The following is an 18550-nucleotide window of genomic DNA, read 5'->3' as shown; positions in this document are numbered from 1 at the left end:
TGACATATATCTTATAATGTCTTTAGTGATTAACATGTATTTAACCTTGATTCATACCCATCCTAAGTAGAGCATGATATTTACTTATCATAGGGCGTCCGACACAAGTATATGCTCTAGTTTTACTCTGCCTCTCCCTACATAACACCATGTATCAACTCCCAAGAGTATAGTGAGTGAATAAGAGAATTGGCTAAAACATCCTAATCCCTTTTATATTAAAATAATAAACTTCATAAATACAAATCTCTTTATATAGTAAATTAGACTCAAAATTGTGTCTGATAATGATTTAAGAGACAAAGCTATAATACGAGAATTATTCCAATTCTTGATACTAATACTATTTATATATTTGAATGCAAATATATTCTTCTAATATTACAAATTATATTTCAAGATAATATTAGAAATTGTTACTCACTATATAACATCTCATTTGACATTTAAAAGTGTCAATTATATATATCATTATACTAAGAACAATTATTACTAATTCCATTCTCCACTCCTATGAACATTTATTAATACTTACCTTTACAGATGATGTCATATTATCGATAAGGATGTCTTATTGCATTATATGTAATGGATAATTTGTACACAAATTCAAGAAGACTTGTAATAGTTGTTAGTTCCATGTTTATCATTCACTATTAATTCAAGTAATATAAATTCCCTTACGTACTTGTCAACATCAAGGATTGTCAATCCCTTATATATATATATATATATATATATATATATATATATATATATATATATATATATATATATATATATATATATATTTCCCACAGTATGTTCAATTGTTTAGACAAACAATATTCTTTACAAGATTGCTTGAATTTATTATTAAAATAATGTTGTGTCCTTTGCATATACCTTTCCACGCATTTTTCTAGTAAATGGTTATGTCATTTCACCTTCGATGGTAACCGTACTCCTCTCCTACAATTTTTCTTATCTCCTCTTTTTGACCACATTTGCAAATCCATTTACATTTATACATCACTTTCCATCCTTATCTCTTTGTGTCTTCATTATTTTGCACAACCACCAATAATTATGTCATGTGTATGGGTCAAGTTAGTATGAAAAGTTGGATGACCTTAGTTTAGTAAATATTATGGTTTAAACTTTAGCAATGTGGTAGTTATTAAACACCTTTCAAACATATCTAATTTATATTTGGTGGCTAAATCTTAACACTAGTAATTAGCATTATAAATTAATATCATTGATACTAGATTAATATTTCATAATTATGAATTGATAATATATTATAAGTTTATATTGACTAAGAAGATATTTGATTGATTTAAAACATTATTTAATTTAATGAAAAATGTGTGTGAATAGTGTTGGGTGAATATTTTGCAACCAACAATTTTGGGTAAAAATCTAGTCACAAAATATGATGACCATCCACAACGTGTGAGATAGAGTCTCTCCTACCTTAAAGAGAAGGCTCTCCCTTTTCACCATTCCTTGGATCAACTCAAGGTAAGCCAAAAGTCAAGAGATTTTATAAAACGAGTGTTACCAATATCCTTTCTTCTTATCTTTCAAGAAAGAATCCACTTACTCATGGAGCGAGTAATGGGCAGGGTGAATCTCTAACTACACTTCTATCAAGAGCAAAAAACTGTGATACTTATAAAACTTTACTAACTCAAGGGCTAGCTGAAAATGTACCGGTTTGGCTCTAAGTCTAGTCGTACTTCTATATGAGAAAACTTTACAATTAGGGTGCAAAGACTCCTAAAAGTAAAAATAACTTAACTATTTTGCGAATTAAGAAAGAAGTATAAGCTACAGACAAAGCTTCTAGCTATATATTTCCACAACCACTCCCAGTCAAAGCTTCAACTCTGATTGCTTCTTAAATCACTACGCTCTATTATTTAACACACAATACTAACATGAATTAAAGACAATAGGCACAAATTATAGTCAAAGCTTCTAATTTCTTCTATCATAATTGCTTCCAATCATAGCTTCAAATCCAATTGCTTCTTTTATTCACTTTTCTCCCAAATTCATACTACACAATCAAAGTTATACTTGCACAAATGTGGCAAAAATTTCTTGCATACAACAACAGATGATTTTTATAGTGAGAGGGCACTCCTTTATATAGGCACATGAGTTCAGAAAAAGGTGGAGGAACAAGTGAGAGCAACTCAACCAACTTTGACCTAGTCTAACTAGAAGAGAAAATATAGGGTTACATGCAACTGCATGTGCAACTCTCATTATATGTAATTACATACACATGTAACTTGCATTACATGTAATTACACATCTTCATGTAATACATCCTCTTCAATTACAAACATCAAAGAAGAAGAAGAAGAAGAAAGATAGAAGATAATTGAAATAATCATAGGGATTATTCTGAAGGGCCTTGTACTTGATGATGTAATCTTGAATGATCACATGATCAAAAGTTCTTGTACTTTGTACCACTACATTCACCTTGATAACCATGGCGTTGCATCTTTTGATAATCTCTAACTTTGACGAATTGTCCGTTGTCATGTGGAAACTTGATGTGGTCTAGCTTTCTCGCTCAAGTTGTCGTGAATTCTCCTTTATAGATTGACACATTCTAGATTCTCTGACACTTTGAAAACTTTCTTGATGGTGTCCAAATGTAAACTCAGAACAACTTTCCATCAACACCTTTACACCCCCCCTTTTTTGAAGTAAAGTGCTTGGCACATGGGAATGCATGCCAATGGAGATTGCTGATTTTAAAAATGTGATTTGGCTTTCAAGATATCATTGCACGAAAATGGATTACATGTATATGCAACATGTAATGAGGAATGGAAAGTGAGATTGATGAAATGAAAGTGAAAAATGGGATTACATGCATGTGCAGATGGTGAATGAGATGGAAAACATGTAATCACATTTGTCGAATGAGATGCGAAGTGTTGTGACATGGAAAATGGAAGCAAAATGTGATGACGCTTTCGCATGAACTTGTAACTTCTCCAAAGTGGAGAAAATTGGCAAGCAAACACAAAGCACAAAAATAAGCACAAAACAAACACATGCCTCATGCGAAAAACTCAAATATGTCAACAAGAAAGCCACTTCAACATGCAAATTCGAATTTGAAATTTGGAAAAATTCTGAAAGTGTGAAAATGAGAGTTTTTCACATTTTTAAAGGCGAAACACACTTTTCATGACATATATATGGACAAATGTGCAATTTCAAGCCAAAATATGTATGGAAATAGCAATATAAGCATGAAGATGAGCAAGTTTGAAAATTTCCACTTACTTGGAGGTTAAAGAGCCAAATAGCAAGTTTTATAGATTTGAAGACCCATTCTTTCTCAAATCCGAATTTTCAAACAATTTTTTTGACTTTTTCCGTAATTGCATTTAATAAAAATTAATGAGCAAGGAAGGGTCAAATTTGACATAAAAGTGCCAAACATATGGTTTCCAAAGACAATATCATGCATCTAGAACTAATAAACAATCCCTCTTGATCAAAGGTATGGGCTGGAAATGTATTTTCTTGAGTTTTTTGAACAAAAACATGACTTTTTTAATGCAAAAATTTGGGTCATTTTTGCAAAGAGATGGCCAAAAACTACATGTTTTTGAGTCATTTTTGACTTGGGAATGCAAAAAAAACTTTCCCAAATGCATATATGTGGATCACAATGTAAAAAAGTGGCTTCAAAACGCATAAAAGTGGATTAAAACCCCAATTTTTTGAGCATTTTAAGCAAAAATGTGATTCATAAAAGGCATGAAACAAAAATGTTTTTCCTTTTAAACACCAAAATATGTATCAATATGTAATGCAATCCTAAAAAGAAGCCAAATCGATTTTCTTTGGAGTCAAAACATGGAGCAAAAATGGATTTATTTGAAGATTTTTCCAAAAATGTGCCCTAGATGGGAGCTTGGAAAAATATTTTTTAGCAAGATAAACCCATTTTTGATGTTAGAAAATCCATTGCCAAGGAAAAACGACCCTATTGGAGAAAATCTCATGCAAAACCATCAAGTAAATCTCTCACAATCTCCAAAATTGTGTTCTTGGAGGGCAAAGACATGTTCTTTTTCAAAATCAAACTTTTTGGAGGTCATTGCGCAAATTAAAACATGTTTTTTGTTAAATTCAGACCTTTTTGGGTCAATTGCGTGTTTTAAAATGTGTAAGTCATCAAAATCTGACCTTTTGGGTGCTATTACATATTTTAAGTTACATCTTACATTTTAGATGCAAAGACATAAAAACTTATCTTTTGATGCAATGACATCAAAAAGATCCACTTACATGATAACCTTTTGATGCAATGACATCAAAAAGGTCAACTTTTGATAACAAGTTAAACTTTATATGTAGTGACATGTAAAATGTCAGCTTTTAATGGATTTTACATGTAATTGCATATAAATATCCACTTTTGATGACTTAAATATGCAGAGACATGAAAAAGGTCCACCTTTGATGGATTAATACTTTTAAGTTGAAAATTATATGCAATGACATGTAAAAAATCTATTTTTGATGAATTTTACATGTAATGACACATAAAATGTCCACTTTTGATGACTTAAGTGATTTAATTAGCACATATCAATTTAAATTCATTAAAATATTACTTAAGTGCGACATAAATTATATTTACATATCATATTAACAATATAATATGTAAATATCATTTAAAAAGTAATATTTACTAGAGTATTTGATTTAAATGCTAAAAATTAAATTGAACTATATAGTTAACATAGTCACTTAAGTGAAAAATAAAAAAGTAATTCCACTCAAAAATATAACATAAAGTGCACTATAGTTACTTTAAGTGAAAATTGAAATGATAAAATAACTTAAAAACATAACATAAAGTGATTTTAAGTTATATTTTTCAAAAAGTGAATATCAAATTAGAAATATAACATAATATTTTTGATTCGTACTGTTGCATCAAAAAGGTCTACTATTTGGGCACTAAAATGACCATATCTCTTGATTGACAATTCTGATTGACCTTTAGGTTAGACCGAATCGAAGGGGAAAAAATGAAAGGCATGACATGAGCGAAACCAAAGAATTAAAAACAAACAAATGTAAACTCAAAAGCAAAGAAAAGGATGATGAAAGCCTAAAAAATCAAATATAGACTTGACAGACAGAAAAATAAAAAAGACTTGACGAAAGCCTTCACTAAAAAATCCATTATATCAATTGGTGTCATTTGATTGATCAACACAAATTAATTAAATAATAAAATAAGTTTAATAAAATACAAAACTAATTTGAAAAAATTTCGTACTCTTACCTACATTTTGTAGTGACAAAATGCAAGACAACAAATACTATTTAAATAAATAATGTAATTTTAAATTTGTTTGTATCAATGAGGGGTCATGACAATTTCACAACTGAAATGTTTCCCACAATGGCATGACTCTTTATTTTGTTCTTTCGGAAGGATAAGATCTACCTCCCTTCACGGGTTAGTTTTTCTTTAGCGCATCAAGTGTCCCACCTCCACCGAGTGATCGAAAACGTGAAATGCCGTACCAATTAGAAGGATAGTCAGAGCACACTAACAATGGAGGTGGTAAGGAAGGCTAGCAGGCAGTGGTCGCTGGGGAGCAGGCAGGCAACGCTCTCGGGGAAATGGAAGCTGAGCTTTGGAAGGCAGTCGTCGCTGGATCCCAACAAGCAGAAACCCACTGTGGTTGTGGATTTGTGCGTTCCGGAGCAATTGGACGCGACGATGCAGATGCTGTTCCTCACTTGCAGAGGCGATGCCGAGGGCGTCGAAGCCCTTCTCGATCACCACCGCCCGCCACTCGATGTTAACAGCGCTGATTTTGACGACAGGACTGCGCTGCATATCGCTGCTTGCCAAGGCCACGCTCATCTTGTCCATCTCTTGATCTCTCGCGGCGCCAATGTCAATGCCAGAGATCGCTGGGGCAGCACGGTATCACTCCATTGCTTTCTCTTTTTTCTAAGCCTGGATTAAATTGAACATTCTTTTGTAAATATAGAAGTTGTTAGCATCACTAGAAATTAACAGTGTTTTATTCTTCTAACCAAGTTTCTTTTGTCCCTGATGAACGTTTGAAACAGCCACTAGCTGATGCAAAGTATTATGGCAACACTGAAATATTCAATATATTAAAATCAAATGGAGCCAAATCACCTGTATGATGCTTTCCTATTTGCTTTAGCCATAAAATCTAATTTGCATTTGGTTTGATGTCATTATCTTATAATTCAGTTATTAGTGAGGAATGTGACATGGATATATCTCAATTGCCAGAAAACACCAATGACTGTAGCGAATCCCCAGCATGTTCCTGAATATGAAGTAAACCCAGTACAATTATCGTTTCCACGTAATGCAGACACATCAAAGGTTTGTTGAATTTCACTCTCTGCTTTTGTGAATGCCACCCACCTTTTCTCATTAAAGTAATTATGGTGATATAATTCATATGGCTGGGTTGATTACTTTGGGTTGAAAGCTCCAAATAGGTCTACACGCATCGTAGGCATTTGACGTCAAAAAACTGGATCGACTTCTTCCATCAAAAGCTTTTTAATAATATTGATTGTGTGATCGCAATGAGCCTTAGTTTGTCATTATGATTACAGTCTCAAATGAAAGCAGTAAAGGTGAAATTTCTACATTGTTGGATTACAGTGAACTGCAATCTATTGTACCTGCACTAAGTTCTTGAAATATGAGTTATACCCTAATCCTTTTCTGATATTATTTGACTGGGTTGCCAGTAGATTTAATTCTTTCCTGTTCATTTTATAATTCCATTGCCTCTTGCATTCTATGTGAGCCTGACAGATGGCTAGAAATCAAATTGCAATGTCTGCCTATTACAATTCATGACAATCCTTTTAAATTAGCACACAAAGACTGTAGAAATAGTTGTATTTTCTATCCAAAAATCAGCAAGAATGTGCTTAAACAAATTGGACTTAACATCAGTATCCCGAGAATCCCACCTAATGAGAGAGAGGAGTAAAGATACATCTATAAATAACTCAAAGAATGCCCCTACAAAAGGTGGTGAATTGTTAAAACTGAAAAGACAACATTACGGTGAACCTGCCAGATGGAATTTAACCATATTAATTGAATACAATATCAAAAACTTTTGATGGGAGGCAGACCAATGGGGTCACAATCCTTGAGTAAAGAAGATTCCTGAATAAAAGCATGCTTCCACATGGTCCACCAGCACCCTATATTACTACAAATTTTACTAACAATCCCAAAAAGGTTCTTGATAGTCTATGGAATTTCAACGTGGGTAATAATGTAATATCCCAATTGGAATATATTTTGTATTATTTCACTAAATTAGATTTAATATACAAAATTCAAATGTTGAGGGCTGTTCGCATAGGTAATATTACATCTGTTTTCTAGTATTAAGAAGTTATATTAAATATTAAACATTAATTAGTTACTCCCATAACTAAAGGTATTGCTCTTTACAGATATGTTGGAATGATTAACTAGATGCTGCGATTACCAGGTTAAATACTACTACTTTTATAACTTGCTGCAACCACAGATATGGTGCTGTGACCCAGTTTCGAATATGAGCCATGATAACTAAGCCTTGCCTTGATAAGTGATATCAATTACCACTTTAAAGTTTTGTGACTAATTTTCCAATGCATTATTTTGGGAATTATTATTATTTTAGTGGCCAAATTATTATTAAATCATTAAATGGCTAATTATAAAGTTACAATTTTGAATTTAACTTAATATTCACTTTTAAGTTGAGGGTTGAGCCATCATTGGAAGAGCCTATTTATTTAATTAATTCATGGTTTTCTATGCCAAGGTATCAATTAAAAGGTACATCTAGTAATTATATTTCAAAATTCAATTATGCAACCAAAAAGCAAGGTTTGTATTTAACTGGAAGTGTATGGAAGAAGCTATTAGCTGTTGGTGTGTTGAAGAAGATTTTGTTTTTAATTGTTATAAAAGCAAGCCTATAGCTTTGATTTATTCATTCTATTGCTTATGATATTGTGACTTTGAAGACTTTCAAGGGTTTGAGGAGTTGTTGCTGGAGGAATTGTGAATTCTTCTCTGATCTGTGCACTTTGAGTTGGATATTAACGCCAATAAATTGTGTTTTACTTGATGGTCATGTAGCTGCAATCTGTATTGGGGTTTATAGGAACGATTCATGCTGAAGATTAAGCTAATTTTCTGAAACTGGTTGATTGCTGGGATGTCCGAAATCTCTGATCATTAAGAGGCTAATTGGACAGAGGTAATGACAGCCACATGGGGTTATGATTTTCTCAGATAGGTAGCGTAGGAATTTCTAGCAGGGGTGCCTCTTATTCATACAGGCTTTGTGCACTTGTAGGCTCTCAAGCCTTGATTCTATACCAATGATTGGTTTGTTCAAGAAGCTTTTGGCTTTAATTGTAAAGTGTATGGAAGAAGCTATTAGCCGTTGGTGTGTTGAAGAAGATTTTGGCTTCAATTGTTATAAAAGCAAGTCTCTAGCTTTGATATTTATTCTATTGCTTATGATTTTGTGAGTTTGAAGACTTCCAAGGGTTTAAGGAGTTGTTGCTGGAGGAATTGTGAATACCTTTCTGATCTGTGCACTTTGAGTTGGAAATTAATGCCAATGAATTGTTTTTTCTTAATGGTTATGTAGTTACAATTTGTATTGGGGTTTATAGGAATGATTCATGTTGAATACTAAGTGAATTTTCTGATAGTGGTTGAGTGCTGGGACGTCCAGAATTTCTGATCACTAAGAGGCTAAGTGACTGAGATAATGACAACCACATAGGGTTATAATTGTCTCAGATAGGCAGTGTGGTAATTTCTAGCAGGGCTGCATCTCATTCATACAGGCTGTATGCACTTTTAGGGGCTCAAATCTGGTTCTATTTGGCCTGTGATTCATACCAGCAGTTCATTTCAATCATTGGTTCGTGTTTGGGGTTGCTGTAGATCAACCTGAAGACTTCAATGCCTTTTGCATCATTTGGGTTTTTATATATGTTTCTGAAAATAACTATATGTTGCATCAGATACTGACACTGTGATTATTGCATTCATTTAATGGAGTTATAAGCTTCATGCATCATGTTATTGTAATGCTAGAGAAAGTATATAGCTTGCATAGTAAGTTTTGTGAAAATGACAGTTGGCTGTACGTGCACATTCTACATGTAGAATCTCCCATATATATATTTGAAAAGACCAAAAGAAGTTGTATTTGCACTTAGTTTGTCACTAAGCCATTGTAGAGTTAATTTCCAAACATTATAACATCATTTAAAACCATTTTGTAGCAAGCAAATATAAGTTGAAATAAAGGACAGCCAGATAGTGGTTTCATGCAAAGTGTTTGACAAAATGTTAAACCACTAGAATTGAAGGTAGAACTGATTGAGGTTCATTACATTCCAATACTTCAAATGATGATAAAATGTCAACCAAAGCAAACAACAGAGAACTCTGACAACAGCAATACAATAATAAAATTGCCCTCTAAGTTGTTAGTTTCTCAACTAGAAGGCTCTCCAATTTTGATACAAAAAATGGATATATTTTAAAGCAGTGTACTAGGCACAGCAATCAAATCATGGGCATTGCAATCATGAATTTTATGCATAACATTAATTGTTTTCTTGCAAATTATTGCTGTTGAGATTTGCATCCCTTAATCACATTTACAGCTGCCACAGATCAGCACTAAACAATAGAAAAATATGCTTTGGCCATTTTCATTAAAACTTAACCAAGAAATAATAATGATACAATACTTCTCAAATAAGCAAATAACATTGGTATGGACTGGTTATTGAGAGTAACGATCAGAGTAATACTAAATATATTTGTAATCTAAGAGGAGAATATTTTAATTAGAGATTGACTATTGATCAAATTCGCACAATGTTAATTTCCCATGTGAAAGTATTATGAAGTAATTGGTAAATATTTGCTTATTATTAACAAAGATTGAGAGGTCAATAAATACAAAAGAATAAAACGATAAAGAATAGAAACATTCTATTCTAGCTAAAAGAAAGCTAAAGAAAGCTAACAAATAACTATAGACTAACTAATATTAGAAACATTTTAATATTTACAATAGATTAGAAATAGATAACCATTAACTAATAATAGAAGTTTATCTATTATCGTAATACCCTCCCTGAATGGTTAATCTATTGACAACACCAAGCTGTCCTGTAAATTTAACAAACTTATCAGGACCAAGAGGCTTGGTGAGAATATCTACAATCTGATCCGTGGTAGGAACATACTGCAAGTCTATTATCTCGTCTTTAATCAGCTGTCATACATAGTGACAGTGAATATCTACATGCTTGGTTCATTCATGGAAGATTGAATTTCATGCTAACTTGATAACTCCTTCATTATCAACAAACAAAGTGGCCGGTCTTGTTGATGACATCTACATATTCCCAAGCATTTGATGAAGCCAAACAACTTCACAACCTGCCTTGACCGTCCCTCTGTATTCAGCCTTTGTAGAGGCGAGAAACTGCCTGCTGCTTCTTTTTGGTCCATGTGATGACACTGGATCCTAAACTGAACATATATCCAAAAGTTGATTTTTTATTGTTAACAAAGTCCGCCCAATCTAAATTTGTGAACCCATTGAGTCTAGGATTAGAACTTCGAGAGTAAAGAAGTCCAAATTCTGTTGTGCCCTTCACATAATGAAGCACACACTTTGCTGCCATTCAATGATCAACCTTAGGAGCTATAATAAAGTGTGAGATGTAGTTGATTGTGAAGGTGATATCTGGCCTAGTAGCGGAGATGTAGATGACACTGCCTAGTAATGTTGCCTATATGTAGTATCATCAACGGGAGGAGAATCAGACTTGGCAGATAACTTGAGACCTTTCTCCATAGGTGTAGATGCAAGCTTGCAATCCTGCATTCAGAATTTGTCTAACAAAGCCCTGGCATATTTGGACTGAGAGATGAATATACCAGAAGACTGTTGCCAAACCTCAACACCGAGGCAATAAAGCATGAGCCCAAGGTCAGGCATATCAAAAGACTGGCGTAAATCCTGTTTGATTCCCTAAATCAAAGATACTGAAATGCTAGTGATGATTAAATCATCCACATAAATAACCAGAAGGATGATGTCATTGGCAGTAGTCTTGATGTACAAATTTGAGTCTGAAGAACTCCTTTAGAAGCCTTGATCACTGAGGTACTTATCAATAATCATGTACCATGCCCTAGGAGCCTGCTTCAAGCCATAGAGATCTTTCACCAATTTGTGAACTTGATGTTCTTTAATGACAACCTTGAAACTGTTCTTTAATGGCAACTTTGAAACCAAGAGGTTGCGTCATGTAGACCTCTTCGTGAAGATCACCATTCAGGAAAGCACTCTTGACATCCATTTGATGGACCTTCCAGCCAAACTGTGCTGCCATGGCTAGGACTAATCTGATTGTGCTCATCTTTGCAGTAGGGGCTTTATACTTATCCAAAGTACCATCAAATTTGTATTTGATTTTGTACACCCATTTGTAGCCAATGGGTTTCTTCCCTGGTGGAAGATTAGAAAGGACTCAAGTGTTATTCTTTAGCAGGCTCTAGTGTTTAGATGTCATGGCTTGTTCTCACTCTGGAATTCCTTTAGCCCCAGAATATGTTTGAGGTTCAAACACACTATGAATGTTGGCCATGAGAGCAAAGTTAACAGGCTTTGTAGGTTTTCTCTTTTTTCAAGCAGTTCTCCCATTAATGAGCTCATCATCACAAAGATTAGCGAGTGTTTTAGCCCACCACTTAGGCTGGAGAGGAGATTGATCAACATTAGTATCAGGAGATGCTCTATGATTAGGTTCCTCATTTAAAGAAATTGGATTGAATTCAGGTGAAGCATCTACAGATCTGGATGATCTTGTAGGAGAAGTTGGAGGTGTTTGTATAGGGATCACTAGTATAACTAGAGCTGTAAGAGCTACTGGAGCCCTCCCATCAGGTGGATCTAATGGAAGTCTAACTCCCAATCATGAGCCTTCATAGGCTAATCTGTTGGACCAAGTGTTAAAGTTGTAGCTTCAGTTGGATAAATTCAATTTGAGATACATTGTTATTATTGGTAAATCGTCATTTTCTATATATATGCATATTCAAGTAATAATAATATATATTATTATATATAGTATATAATATACATATTATAGTATATAATATATATAGATTATATTATATATATATATATATATATATATATATATATACATATATTTACATATGCATATCCATATATACATATATATTATACTAATTATTATTATGAAATATATGTATTAATTAAATGATGATTAAACCCTGGAGACAGAAGAGACATATCTCCTCCCCATATATTTATATGAGATCTAAATCTGCATTTGGAACATATCTATAACAATTGCAATATAATTACATTTGCAGAAACGATCCATGTTACTTAACATGGTATTAGAACAAGGCTGCAAATGAATAGAAAAGAAATGAAAAGGCTTTCATAGATAGGAAGAAATAGTCGTGGAATAAATCTAACTCAGCAACATAAGAAGTCAAATGCTAGGGAGGGAATAAGGAAGCAAGATCATAATGTTGTTCGCGTGATGGAAAAGAACTCTAAGCACTCACCGAATTGGAAATTGGAGAACATGCTCTATCAACATATTTATACACCATTAGTAGGATTATCGAACCATATCATAAGAACAACATTACATAAGAAACTCCACCTTTCAATAAAAGTAGGAGTTACAGAATTCAGAGAAAGAAATAACATTCGAGAAAACTATGGCATTTTTTTTTGATATAATTTATCCAATTTGACCTCCCTGAATTTTGATCTTGATGACATCATGGGGTAAGGCATTTCACCAAACAGATGTTGTCTTCCTCTTTGTATTCAACTCATGTGATTCATCGGGCTTGCCTTTAGATTTTTCCTTATGCTTTTTGTATATGTAAACTGAAGAGAAGATGTGAGTTATGATCTAAAATATCGAACATACCCTTTTGCTGACATGTTCTAACTCTCTCATCAATCTGAACAATGGGTGCGTAACCAACACGAAGTACTTAATTGGCTCATTCACATGGAAAGTGTTATACAAATTGTACCATCTAGCTTCTTCCTTTACATTAATTGGTCCAATCGAGAGTATTTAAAAAAACATTTTATTAGCACCTCTTCTGCACAGCTAAATTAATAGGAAAATGGGGAGCTATGACTCCTTTTTGTGCGTCCATATGCAGTGCTTTGTCTGCGAGCATTTGTTAAATAACTTGCCTACACTATTCCCGTGCTTACACATATGTGCCATAGTGTTCTCTAAAGCACTCCACAAGCTTTTCACCTTGGTCGAACACCCTTGGCATTTTGTCAAATTGTTTACATGCTTTCTTGATAGGAACCAATCACATGGAATTGTGGCTCTATTCGGGGATCTTCGTGAGTCCACGTCTTATTCATCAAATTTCCTCTAGGATGACTGGGCATCACTAGTGCTAGATCTTGATAGGGGCTTCACATTCCATACATCAATTTTGATATTGCAACTAAGGCCATTGAATTTATACAAGAAAGCATTGGGCATTTTGTCAATTGATTGGTGCTCGGTTTTGCTCTTCACTATTGAAAGTCTCCTTTGCAAATGAACATTTGTTAATCATTCCATGCCTATTACTATCACGAACATTATGTTGAACAGTTGGCATGCACTGTCTATGCCTTCATGCACGAAACACGACACAATTATACTTTACCAACTTTGACATATTTGTTTTCATGAACCTTGTGCAGACCCGATGACAAACGTAGCCTATGTGTTAATTCTTCACATAGCCAGAGCATAAATCTCAGAATTCATCACTGAGTCTATGTAGTATTAGATATCAATCACATTCTTTACAATAGATCAGTGCTGAACATCACATATATGATTTGAGATGTATGAAATTCTTGAGACATAAGGTTCGTATGTCACGTTGAATAATAGTGGACCCACTACAAATTGATGTGATGATAACGGTACACATAAAAGGGCATAGCATACATCATGAATAATATGAGGTAATATATATAGTTTTACATGTCGATCAGCCACTAAGTTGGTCAAGAAAGTGAGATTGATTGAGATTTAGAGGGAGTAAACAATGTTGAGATGGATTCTCTAATGTTGATAGCATAATTCAGTTGAACAACGCTTTGTCAATAGGGGGAATAATAATAATAAAGGTCTCCACTATCTAACTAACTCATCAAGGTCTTCAACTCATTTTGGATAGCAAGGGCAATACAAATCAGATTGGATAAGTGGATCAAGCATTGTCTAAAATCATATCGAATAGACGACCCGACAGTTGAAGAGTGTCTTGGTTGGGAAGAAATCATTGGGCCACACATATCATGAGAGCACGGATATGGGTTGATTTAGATCTGATATGTGGATCGATTCTTTACTTGTAGAAGGGATAGATCTTAGATTTGGGGCAATCAACATGAGAGATGATGTAAAAGGAATCCATATTTGATTTGATGAAAAATTGTTCAACAAAATAGAATGAGTGGGAATTTTATGTTGTGGGGGGAATAATAGTCAATGTTCCATTCCCACTTGAACCTTCTTTATAGGGGAGATATTCCATTCTCAAATAATCTAAGAGGACAATTTTTGAATCTTCATGTGCAGATAAGTATTCTTATCTTTTACATTTATCTCTCTCTTATTTGTAATTCTATACATACTGTAAGGTTTATTTCCCTTGATTCTTTTCTTTATGTTTGAAGATTTTCTTATAGGAAAAGAAAGTTGTACTTTACATGCAGACTCAATCTAATGATAGTAGCTCCAAAGACCCTAATGATCAAGATGGATAATGTGAGGCTCTTGAAACAAATATCTTTAATGATTGAGATTATGAGATCCTTCTACATTTAGAGGGAGTATGACACTTCTTCTAAAGCAATGCAGGAGTTTAGAAGATTGATACTTAAAGGGAGTCTAGAAATATGTGTGTAATTGCATGATTTTGATGGGCTTACTCTTGAGTGCATCATGAGGAAGTATTGACTTATCACTAGAAAATTGAAAGATTGATATCAGATTTAGAGTGAGCTTGACAGGCATCCTTGGGTAAAGAGAGCTTTTGAGGAAGCAACTAGAGGCCTTGATTGCCTAGGATCATTGTTCAGAGGGAGAATTATTGAGATGCAATCCTTTGTGGATGATATCTTCTCTAAGAGGAGAAGTTCTAAGTGATATTCTTTATAATGTGTTCTCCTCTATGAGAGAGAGGTCTGAGGTGAAAACCCTTGTTCCACCCTGTAGCAGTTATGGGGGGTCCATCCTCTGACTTGGTTCATGGTGGATACCATGTGAGTTACTATATGATGCTGTTGTGATTATGTCATGAAAGGTGACAATCTTTCATTGATGTATATATTTAGAGGGGAGCTATTGAAAGGTGACGATCTTATCAACAGCTGGACCTGTTATCATAACAAACTACATTAAGCTGTTGTCCCAGAGTGCCGGAATTAGTGATAACAAATAGAAGGTAACTATTGTAAGGTGATGATCTTATCAATAGTTGACCTATCTCCTAACACCAAAATGTGTTGGAGCAAGTGTTATTTTGGTTCTTCGGGCCGGATTTTGCCGGACACCTTGATAACCAATTTATCATGGTTCTTCGGGTTGGATTCTGCTAGACACCTTGATTATCAACTCATCATGGTTCTTCGGGCCGGATTTTGCCGGACACCATGAAAACAATTTGCTATGGTTCTTCGGGCCGGATCTTGCCGGACACCATAACTTAAGTCTATCATAGACCACACTTAAGGTGGTATTCAAATCTTGTATTATAATTGCTAAAATTCTCCCCTTGCTAAAGAGGGAGTGTTGAGAAATTTAGCTTCATTAGCCTCATAGTGAATTGAAGCAAATTCCATATGTAATATATGTTAATATATATTTGTGTTGATATCCTTATATATGTCATTCTAGGATAATCATATTGAGTCGATATCTCTTCATATACTTGAGAGCATAAGGTGTTCTACAAATCCTCCCTAGCTAAGAGGGAGTGTTAAAATTGTAGCTTCAGTCGGATAAATTCGATTTGAGATACATAGTTATTATTAGTAAATCGTCATTTTCTATATATGCGTATTCAAGTAATAATAATATATATTATTATATATAGTATATAATATATATAGATTATATTATATCTAATACATATATATATTTTACATATACATATATATATATATATACACACACACACATATGCATATCCATATATACATATATATTATACTAATTATTATTATGGAATATATGTATTACTTAAATGATGATTAAACCTTGGAGGAGACATGTCTCTTATATTTATATGAGATCCAAATCTGCATTTGGAACATATCTATAACAATGGCAATATAATTACATTTGCAAAAACAATCCATGTTACTTAACACTAGGAACAGGAGAATCATGCATGAATGGTCCCTATTGCTCATCGAAGACTACATCACAATTCTATAGGAGACGAGATGTTTCAGTGTCGATCAAGCGACAGGCTTTGTGAAGACTATTGTATCCAGTAAGAATGAGTTTTTGACTCTTAACATCCAACTTGGTGCATGACACATCAGGGATCCCAACAAAAGAAAGAGAGCTAAAAACTTTTAGGTGACTGATTTTGGGCGTGCGACTTGACCAGGCCTCTTCTGGAGTCTTACCTTTGACCGCCATTGTGGGTGACCAGTTCAAAAGTTAAACTGCAGTGTTAATTGCTTCTGCCCAGAACTTCTTTGGAACATGTTTGTGTTTGAGCATGGATTGAGCCATCTTTGTGATTGTTTTGTTCCAATGTTCAACTACACTATTATGTTGTGGTGTGTGGGGTGTGGTTAACTGACGCTTAATGTCATGAGTATCATAGAAGCTAGAGAAGTCATTAGAACAAAATTCCCCCCCCATTGTCTGACCTAAGAGCAATAATAGATTTCCCAGATTCCTTTTCAACTAAAGGTTTAAACTTCTAAAATACAATAAATGTATCTTATTTCTTTTTAAGAAAATATAGCCACATTTTTCTAATGAAATCATCAACAAACAATAGAAAATACCTAGACCCAAGAATAGGAGTGCCAGAGGGCCACAAATGTCAGCATGAACAAGTTGAAGTACCTGAGAAGCTCACCATGAATCACCATTGGTGAAAGGTGTGCCATGTTGCTTCCCAGCCTGGCATGCATCACAAACTTCAAGTTGCTGAGTCCGAATCTCTAGCAAACCGAGAACAAGCTCTTCTCAAGCAAGTTGAGAGAGATAGTGCACATTTAAGTGCTCATGCGGCTGATGCCAAAGTGTGCTAATAGAAAACGACCAAGCAACCATAGCTAAGTCCCGAGAATCACCAGAATCAGTAAGTCGGAAAAGATCATGATCCTTAAGACCCACTGCAACAAAAGACTGAGTCGCCTTATTAGTGAGGGTACACTAATGTGAACAAAAGGTGACATCCAATTGTGGAGAATGTCGCAACAACTGACTGACTAAGAGTAGATTTAGTTCCACTCTTGGAACGTTGTACACATCAAGGAAAATGAGATTCCTCCTTGCAAACTGAATCTGAATGTTGCTTTTGCTGACGACAGTGTACTCTTCTCTGCCACCAAAAATAACAGAATTTGAGTAAGGCTAGTAGTTAGTGAACTAGTCTCAACAGTGGGTGAAATGACGAGAGACACCTGAATCAATGTACTAGGTAGACAACTTCACATGATCTATTGGTCTTTTAGCTATGAAGGCGTAAAAGATAGATTTTGTTTGCTCAATGTGCTCTACATTGTTCGCTTTGGGCTGCAAACCTGATTGCTTTTCCGACATTCAACTTTCATCTGACCAAACTTGTGGCAATAGTTGCATTGAATGTTCTTTTTCCGGGAACCATATGAAGCTAGAGCAAAGGACTCCTATTGAGAAGACTGCTGAGACTTGCCTTTATCCTTCTGAAAGGATTTAGCAGCAAAGGCTTGCTTTGAGGAGGTGGAGGTGGAACTACAACCGAATTGTTGTTTCCACCGATCTTGCTAAAGGAGTGTGCAAAGATCTGTGAATTTCAGATTAACACCAGAAGAAGTGATGTTGAGAGTCTCGATAAAATGCTCATAGGACTTGGGTAAACTCTTAAGAGTGATGACCACAATGTCCTCTTCCGACATTTTGCGACCAATGACAAATAATTGATCACGGATTCCCTGAATTCTATTCAGATGAGCCTGGAGTGATGTTCGCTCATCCATGATAATAGAAAACAGAGTGGTCTTTAAGAAGAAAGCTCTACTTTTGTCAGAAATCCCATGAAGATTTTTGAGATGTGCCCATATCTCGGCAGTTGTCTTGCCAGATGGAATCCGAGAGAGCTGATCATGAGCCATAGATAACTTGAGAAGCATCATCG

At 34.5% G+C, this 18550-nt stretch overlaps 1 protein-coding gene across 4 annotated transcripts in view; it reads left to right on the top strand.

The window, feature by feature from the left end:
* The first annotated feature begins 5514 nt into the window (after nucleotides 1–5514).
* The window catches only part of LOC149538885 (integrin-linked protein kinase 1-like), a 293426-nt gene continuing 280390 nt past the window's right edge, over nucleotides 5515–18550 (top strand). For all 4 annotated transcript variants that reach the window (XM_089800263.1, XM_089800264.1, XM_089800261.1 and 1 more), the window contains exons 1-3: nucleotides 5515–5977; nucleotides 6127–6201; nucleotides 6320–6415. In XM_089800263.1, coding sequence (XP_089656389.1) covers nucleotides 5600–5977; nucleotides 6127–6201; nucleotides 6320–6415 — 549 coding nt within the window. In that variant the 5' untranslated portion in view covers nucleotides 5515–5599. The remainder of the gene's footprint in view (nucleotides 5978–6126; nucleotides 6202–6319; nucleotides 6416–18550) is intronic.

This window comes from Cupressus sempervirens, chromosome 9 (genome assembly GCF_028749045.1).
Source record: "Cupressus sempervirens isolate cs-2001-9-10 chromosome 9, ASM2874904v1, whole genome shotgun sequence".
Lineage (NCBI taxonomy): Eukaryota > Viridiplantae > Streptophyta > Pinopsida > Cupressales > Cupressaceae > Cupressus > Cupressus sempervirens.
Note: the sequence above shows the minus strand (reverse complement) of the source record. Positions and strands in the feature narration are given on the sequence as shown.